We start from the raw sequence: 8,946 nt of genomic DNA on the forward strand, positions 1-8,946 counted from the left end.
TTTGTTTTAGGCTACTGAATCAATTTAAAAGAGAAAACAATTCAATAGCCTACATGGTATTATCCCAATTAATCGAATATTTTAAATTACATTGTAGGCTAATTCAATTAAATCATATTTAATTTCAAATTCAATTCAATTGTATCTGGCACATTTTAGATTTCCTGTTTCACGAGACCATGTAGACAGGCGTACACATTCCAAGTTATCCAGATTATTGATCATTCGATCAGTTAAGTAGCCTCGTCTCAGATTTTAAATCTTTATGGCCTAAATCGTATTATGAGGACATAAGGAAGATAGTGAAGTTGTTCCGAAGGGCTGTAGAGCTCTGCGCTGAGCCAGTGTCACATCCTTCACGGTTTTGTGAACAATTTGTCAATAGAATGTTAACACCAGATAGCTATAAAAAGAATTGCACTGTGTAATAAATGATGGTGCTTGTAAATTGTCTATACAATAAAAACGAATCGGCCCTTTTACATAAATATAGGGACTTTTTAAAAGGTGATATTCTATCACTGATGAGGACGAGCATAGCCTATAGGCCTACTGTTGATGTAACACATGAATCAGGTAATGTAATAACGACAATACGTCTTGACATCATTATAACAATAAAAACAATATGCATAGACATATGCTTACAATAATAGCCCTATAAACCCTTATGTTAAATTATAATATTTTATTTTCTTTGACCTTAAGGTGTGGTTCAAAAATCGCAGAGCGAAATGGAGGAAGCGCGAGCGCAACCAGCAGATGGACCTGTGCAAGAACAGCTACCTGCCGCAGTTCAGCGGCCTGATGCAACCCTACGACGACATGTACCCCGCATACACCTACAACAACTGGACGAACAAAGGACTGACCCCGGCGCCCCTCTCCACCAAGAATTTCACGTTTTTCAACTCTATGAGTCCTCTCACGACCCAATCAATGTTCTCGGCCCCTAACTCAATCTCCTCAATGACTATGGCCTCCGGTATGGGGCACGCGGCCGTCCCGGGGATGCCCACCGCGGGCCTGAACAACATCAGCAATCTCAATGGCATCGGCAGCTCCACAATCAACTCGGCCATGTCTTCCTCTGCCTGCCCGTACGGGCCGCCCGGGTCGCCTTACAGCGTGTACAGAGACACATGTAACTCTAGCCTGGCGACCCTCAGACTGAAGTCCAAACAGCACCCAACCTTCGGGTACAGCGGTCTGCAGAGCCCAGGGTCTAGCCTTAACGCCTGTCAGTACAACAGCTGACGGGTCAGACCTCCGACGGAACAGCTGCGGGCTACCGGCCAATGGGGGCAAAAGACAACTAAACTGGATTAGTTGCAATCATTTATTTTTCAAATGGATTATGCGGGTTGTATGTGTTTACCAATGAACTTGCACAACAATTTAAAGTAATGAAGACGTGTTACATTTGCAACATTGTACATAACGTGAGAAACCGACAAAGGAACATTTTGCTTGCTTTGCTTCGAGGACCCATTTGAACGTAGTGTGCAGCCCTACGTCAGCTCCTGGAAAGGAACACACCAAAACAGTTACAGACCCACATAAACCCGGAACCGGCAGAATAATTCTATTGTAAATAGCTCAGACTTTTATAATGCTAATGTGTGCTTATACCAACAATGCAGGGGGTGCCACAGTGCGGGGCCCGTTAAAAGCATTGCGTCCTGTTTAGTGGCAGTACTTTTATATGTTTTGTCAGGAGTATTTCCGTTTTATTTGTTTGCTTAAATAGAAATCCGCATGCTTAACTTGAGTGCAACGTGTTTTGTACAAGTTGGTAATAATGTAATATTTGCAGAAATAAGTACTAGGCTAAGTTCATTATACTGTATACAAAAAGGTGATTGAAAAGTATCTTCATGTGTTTATGGTAATGTTTGTTTGAATAAACTACAGTAAATAGGTTCAATTATCATATTCAATGATGTAAAAAATAATATTTAGCTTATGACATTTAACAACAAACAGGAGTAATGGAACAGTTCAGCTACATGTATAACATGAACAGTTCGACGAAATAGGCAATAGATTATAATTAATTCAAGGAGGACACTCGATGCCAAACGTCACATTCCATATTCCTCCTCCTTCGGCCTTACATCTCTGGTCATTTCACATCACAGGGATTTTTCTGTTGACAATGCAGTGTGGTTTGATGTCGATGGAACCGCAGAGTAGAAGCAGCCTACCGCCGAGGCATTTAGCTGCTTATGACCGTAATCATGCAGGCCGAGATGAGAGGCTGCACAGCGGAGTTGGCTACCGGGCAGGCCTGGCTCTATTCTCCCCCAGATCGGCTTCTTCGGTGCTTATTTCAGAATGTGCACCTATTTATATATTTATTTAGTCTGAAAATTGTCTAGAAATACCGTACCGTGCAGTATGCACGGGGCCACACTCACACTGCAGGACGGGCTGCTGTGAGACACACACGGGTTCTGTCGAGTTGGAAGTCTTGTTAATGCTGGTGAAATGCACACGAACAAGAATGAACAGAAGGAAGTGTGATGATGCATCTTTCACTAATCATGGGCGAATGAGATCGATTCGATTCAGTGAAATTAGCGAGGACCTGAGAGTGCACAGTGGCGAACACACGTCTGGATATTTGCTCTATAAGCGGAATAATCAATGCGATATCTCGTAGGCCTAGTTGACATCTGAAGCTGCCCCATAGCCTATCCATATTAGCGACAATTAGGCAATTTACGCCATGCAATGCTGTAAGCAGAATGCTAATAGCCTACTCTCAGTGATGTAGACCTGATAATATGACTAATAGGCTACATGCCTTTACACAGGCGCGAAGCAAGATATCATTCTCAAATAATGAGCCTATGTTTTATACAAATATATGTGCATTAACATAGGCATATTAGTATTATGACAATAATGATTAACTATATTATAACTGCAATAATATACTTACTTAGCCTATACTTATAGGCCGACTCTATTTTTAATAATAATAATTATTATTACTATTAACAATACTACAATTATTATTATTATTATTGTTATTATTATTATTGCTGTCATTATTATTGTGGTTGTTATTATTCTAGTTGTTATTATTGTCATTGTGTTGTATTTCGTTTTTTCCTATACGGAAACGCGCTCATTCTCCTCTCAAATTCTCAAGTAAACAAAACTGACAAAATTCTTCTAAGTCAATACCAGGTCCTGTCTAGTTAGACACACTTCTTCATGTTTGATGTGATAAACAAACTAATTCAAAACCTCCTAACAATCCACAAGAACAACATCGCTCCTCATACTTTCCACAGTTGCCTCGTAGTCGTCTGGCATCACTTAAAGACAACTATCACTTCGAGGGTAAAGTTCAAAATGTCACTTTATAGCTTGTAAATATTTGAACTAGCTTTTCTAGGCACAAAAGGAAGTCTCAACTCACGGGCAACTTCCTCCATGTTTTCCAAGCAATGCCAGTGTGTGTACTGGAACCACTCTAAAACTCTTCAAAATGGACTCAACTATCAATCCCAGACAGGTTACCCAGAACTACCAGAATAGAAGAAGAGAGCAGTGTGGCAACTGCTGAAGCCCTGGGTGGGTGCGCTCAAACCTGGGGGCTACTCTATCATGCTGTCTGCCCTCGAACCAGTAGAGGGTGGGGTTGGGCGATGTAAATACAGTATTGTGGTCTATTAACCTCTATGCCATTGGTCAATATGTGCATCATTATAAGGAAGAGTGTTTTTTACAGTACCGAACGGTGGATGCAGTAGACCTGGGCTGAGTTTCCCAGAGGCATCGTAGCGCTACATTCATCGTAAGCTATGGCGTTCATCATAGCGCTGCGATGAACGTAGCGCTACTAACCCTAACCCTCAGCCCTGAGGAGGTCGTGAGGCCTGGGGGACTGGACTGTGGAGTGTGCTGCACTTTGGGACGCACTAATCAGTGCTAACCGTCCGGACCGTTCCGGAAGGATGTTCACCGAGTCCAGGGCAACTTTACCATAACAGTCCCCCTGTCTGTCAGGAGCCACACAGGCAGCCAGAGCCGCCAAGCCGAGGTAGTCTTCTGACATCAACAAAACTCTCCACAACCACAGGCAGCAGCCGTACAGATATGCCCATATATACGTCCTGTTTAATGTGAGTAACAGAGAGGCTCGTCAGGACGCCTGCTGGTCTGCTGGTCCCTGGTCTGCTGGTCCCTGGTCTGCTGCTCCCTGGTCTGCTGGTCCCTGGTCTGCTGGTCCCTGGTCTGCTGGTCCCTGGTCTGCAGGTCCCTGGTCTGCTGGTCCCTGGTCTGCTGGTCCCTGGTCTGCTGGTCCCTGGTCTGCTGGTCCCTGGTCTGCTGCTCCCTGGTCTGCTGGTCCCTGGTCTGCTGGTCCCTGGTCTGCTGGTCCCTGGTCTGCTGGTCCCTGGTCTGCTGGTCCCTGGTCTGCTGCTCCCTGGTCTGCTGGTCCCTGGTCTGCTGGTTCCTCTCTCGCTGGGCTCTCTGACGCTCCTCTAGCAGGTCCAGCTCCAGCAGATCACTCAGCACCAGCACGGCCTCAGAGTACAGCTGCTGCAGTCTGCACACACACACACACACACACACACACACACACACACACACACATATATATACACACACGCACACACACACACACACACACACACACACATATATACACACACACACACACACACACACACACACACACACGCACACGCACACGCACACATATATATACACACACATGCACACACACGCATACACACACACACGCATACACACACACACACACACACACACACATATGCATGCATGCGCACGCACACTCACACACACCACACACACACACACACACACACACACATATATATACACACACACACACATATATATACACACACACACACACACACATATGCATGCATGCGCACACACACTCACACACACCACACACACACGCCACACACACATATATAAACTGAGTATGTTAGTGTAATAAAAAATATAGACCTCAAACATTTATGGCATGTTGAAATTTAGACTGGAAGTGCAATAGAGCCACAGGTAGTAAAGTAGTGTACAAGACTAGATGTGAGTGGTGATAGTAGCAGTAGGAGCAGGCTGGAACAAGCCCTGGGCCTCCCTCACAACTACAAGATTACTATAATCATACCCATACCTGTCCTTAGGAAATTATGTAATTACCCCTAAATGTCAACTCTGCAGAGGATTCATTCTGATAAAGCTGACACATGACAGCCATTTTAGGATTATGGCAGATGAGTCTACTAGTATGTGGCTAGCTGGCTCCCTTACCTAGCGCACAGAAAGCTAAAAAGGTTTATGCAAAATTTACACACGCAAAAAAATGATTAGTGCATTTATTAATCTTTTAAAATTCTGGTGATACAGTTGGTGTGATGTGTTGTATATATATAGAAAATAGAATAGAAAATGTCTTATTAAATAGTGCAATGTGTACACAGTAGAAAGACAACCTCAAAGATACACCCAGATTAACAATCAGGCACTGTTCTATTTAATTTGTGTGAGCCCCTTTCAGCTCTCTATAGGCCCCGTCGACTAGACTAGTCTGTTTATGACCCATTATTCGCTGCCTGTTTGCCCTGACAGGAAAATGATTAACCCAGTCATATCCGCGTCTGAGAAGCTGTGACCTGGAGCTGACTCTGGGAGCAGCATCTAACCTGGGAAAGTCATACTGCATGCCGTAAGACAAACGTGCTGAACGAACGCCTACCAAGATCTAAATAAACAAATAAACAAACAAACGCCTACTAAGGCTCACAGAACGCTGGGCGGTTTGATGCGGCAGAGGGCTAATGTGAGGAGCGTTCTCAGGTGTTCCTGTCCGAGACGCTGAAGATGTCCTCTTGAGCTAACCGTAGACTCTTTGGAGACACTTTGTTGATCTGTGGCTGAAATAGCTAACAGGCTTCTACACAGATCTCTAGTGCGTGGAGTGTGGTGTTATCTGACTGAAGAAGCCTCTGCTATCTGGTGACCTGCTGTAAGGGTACCTGCTCTCATGTTTGGTTGTCTCTAAAGGAAAATTGACAGTCCAGCCTGTTTTAGTATCTTTCCACTTTAATGACATGGGGCAGAGATGGAATCAAGGTTGGTGAACAGCACAGAGAATACTGGAGCCTGGATTCCAACACAGGTCTATCAAGGGTTCACATACAACAGGCAAGACACATTTAAGTCAAACAAAATTCCATAGTTTGTAGACTATCAATGTGGAACGTTGAAAGTCAAGTCTTATGGACAGGCTCACGACAAGACGGACATTCTATAACTATTGCCTTGCTGTGACTGCTGTATGTGAACCTGCCTTTACAGCCAACAGTTGTGAGGTTGGGTACCATGCTGGTGAACTAACTCACAGAGCTAAAGCCTGGTGAATGGTGAACCTACTTGTTGAGGGTGCTGTCTTGGTGGTCCAGCGTGCTCAGGTAGATGTCTATGAAGGACATGCTGGTGCACAGATCCTCCATGACCATGTAGTCAGTGTGGCGCAGCGACTTCTTGAACTGCTCCACCAGCTTGGTGAAGTTATGCTCGTTCCCTGTCTGCGCAGTAGACAGCAGAGACAGAGGAATGAGAGGAACATTATGCTGTCCATCAGCAATAATCTCTGATAGAACCATTTTAGCAAACAAAGGTTCTAGAACCATTTCATCAAACAAAAGTTCTAGAACCATTTCATCAAGCAAAAGTTCTAGAACCATTTCATCAAAGGTTCTAGAACCATTTCATCAAGCAAAGGTTCTAGAACTATTTCACCTATCAAAGGTTCAACCAGAAACCCATTGTTTTACAACAGGCCATGTACAGAACATGACACAAAGCCTTCCCTGCGCTATCTTACGCGAGACAGTCAGGACCCAAGAAAGGGTTCTTATTCAGTGGATTCTCCCACTGTGACAACTAAAAGAACCCTTTTGGAACACTTCTTTTTTTCTACAGTATATCCCAAACATTACCTGGCTCTGGATGAGCAGGCGGATCTCGTTCTTCTGCCGCGTGATGATGGTCTGCTTCTTCTGGGTCAGCAGAGCCTCACGCTCACTCTGAACCTCATTCTCAAACCGCTTGGTGGCATGCTGGAAAATATATAATTTGCTTTGGTGACAATTTGAGGGTGTTTTGATAGGGGAATAGAGCGACGTCCGCAAATACTTTCTTGACATTTTTCAGGGACTACAGCACTAAATGTCACCCACATTTGCTTAACACAAACACGGGACGTCCAATTTACACAAATACAGCACATACAATTTACACATAAACACAGGATGTACAATTTACACATAAACACAGGACGTACAATTTGCGTTCTGTTCGGCAACAACTATTTTTTGGCCTCTTGAACCAGTGGCTAACTGTTTGGAAACTGTATCGTCCCTCTGAATGTTAAGTATGGAGGCTAAGCTCAAAGTTGTTTTTCTGTGACCTTGTTATCTTTATCCCCCCATAACAGGTCCCTCCCAGCCTCTCCCCCGCACCACATGCCTGGGAGAGGAGAGCAACACTTCACACACTACAGCTAAGACATATCTCAGACCATCATGCATAGCAGCTACCTAGAGGAAACCAGGAAGCTCTCCCTCTCTCCTCCCTCTCCAACCCCATCACTCTCTCCCTCATAACCCTAACCCTCTCTGTCCAACTCCGTCGACTCTCTCCCTCCTCCTCTCTCTCCAGCCCCATCACTCTCTCTCTCTGTCTGACCCTCTCTCCCCTCCCCTCCCTCCTCCCTCTCCAACCCCATCACTCTCTCCCTCATGACCGACCGGGCAGAGCGCTGGACATTTATGCTTACGAGAATTATTATTTTTCCGTCCCAGGGTATATAAAAGGAGGTGGACAATGTTAACTCCCTCGCCCGCCCCCCTCCCCTCGCCCGCCCCATCCCCCCGTCCCATTATCTCTCTCTCTCTCAACTCTTTTACACTCTGCTAAAGCGGAACTCCCCTCTCTCCTTCTCCCCCTCATCACTCTCCCTCTACTGCCACTCGCTGTCCTTCTCTAGCGTGTGTAGAGTCTCTCTCTAGGGTGTGTGTAGAGTCTCTCTCTAGGGGGTGTGTAGAGTCTCTCTCTAGGGTGTGTGTGTGTGTAGAGTCTCTCTCTAGGGTGTGTGTAGAGTCTCTCTAGGGTGTGTGTAGAGTCTCTCTCTAGGGGGTGTGTAGAGTCTCTCTCTAGGGTGTGTAGAGTCTCTCTCTGGGGTGTGTGTAGTCTCTCTAGGGGGTGTGTAGTCTCTCTCTAGGGTGTGTGTGTAGTCTCTCTCTAGGGTGTGTGTAGAGTCTCTCTCTAGGGTGTGTAGTCTCTCTCTAGGGTGTGTGTAGAGTCTCTCTCTAGGGTGTGTAGTCTCTCTAGGGTGTGTGGTCTCTCTCTAGGGTGTGTGTAGTCTCTCTCTGGGGTGTGTAGAGTCTCTCTCTAGGGTGTGTGTAGTCTCTCTCTAGGGTGTGTGTAGTCTCTCTCTAGGGTGTGTGTAGTCTCTCTCTAAGGTGTGTAGTCTCTCTCTGGGGTGTGTAGTCTCTCTCTAGGGGGTGTAGAGTCTCTCTCTAGGGTGTGTAGAGTCTCTCTCTAGGGTGTGTAGTCTCTCTCTGGGGGGTGTGTAGTCTCTCTCTGGGGTGTGTAGTCTCTCTCTAGGGTGTGTGTAGTCTCTCTAGGGTGTGTGTAGTCTCTCTAGGGTGTGTGTAGAGTCTCTCTCTGGGGTGTGTGTAGAGTCTCTCTCTAGGGTGTGTGTAGTCTCTCTAGGGTGTGTAGAGTCTCTCTCTAGGGTGTGTAGAGTCTCTCTCTAGGGTGTGTAGTCTCTCTCTAGGGTGTGTAGTCTCTCTCTAGGGTGTGTAGTCTCTCTCTAGGGGGTGTAGAGTCTCTCTCTAGGGGGTGTGTGTAGTCTCTCTCTAGGGTGTGTGTAGTCTCTCTCTGGGG

At 45.5% G+C, this 8,946-nt stretch overlaps 1 protein-coding gene across 1 annotated transcript in view; it reads right to left on the reverse strand.

The window, feature by feature from the left end:
* Positions 1-4,121: 4,121 nt before the first annotated feature.
* LOC311318950 (cation channel sperm-associated protein 3-like) overlaps positions 4,122-8,946 on the reverse strand; it is a gene marked incomplete at its 5' end in the record, with an annotated part of 8,665 nt that continues 3,840 nt past the window's right edge. Inside the window, 3 exons of the mRNA XM_084450385.1 lie at positions 4,122-4,564; positions 6,427-6,581; positions 6,996-7,115. Coding sequence (XP_084306511.1) covers positions 4,135-4,564; positions 6,427-6,581; positions 6,996-7,115 — 705 coding nt within the window. The 3' untranslated portion in view covers positions 4,122-4,134. The remainder of the gene's footprint in view (positions 4,565-6,426; positions 6,582-6,995; positions 7,116-8,946) is intronic.

The sequence above is a fragment of the Borostomias antarcticus genome (assembly GCF_949987555.1).
Source record: "Borostomias antarcticus genome assembly, chromosome: 15".
Taxonomy (NCBI): domain Eukaryota; kingdom Metazoa; phylum Chordata; class Actinopteri; order Stomiiformes; family Stomiidae; genus Borostomias; species Borostomias antarcticus.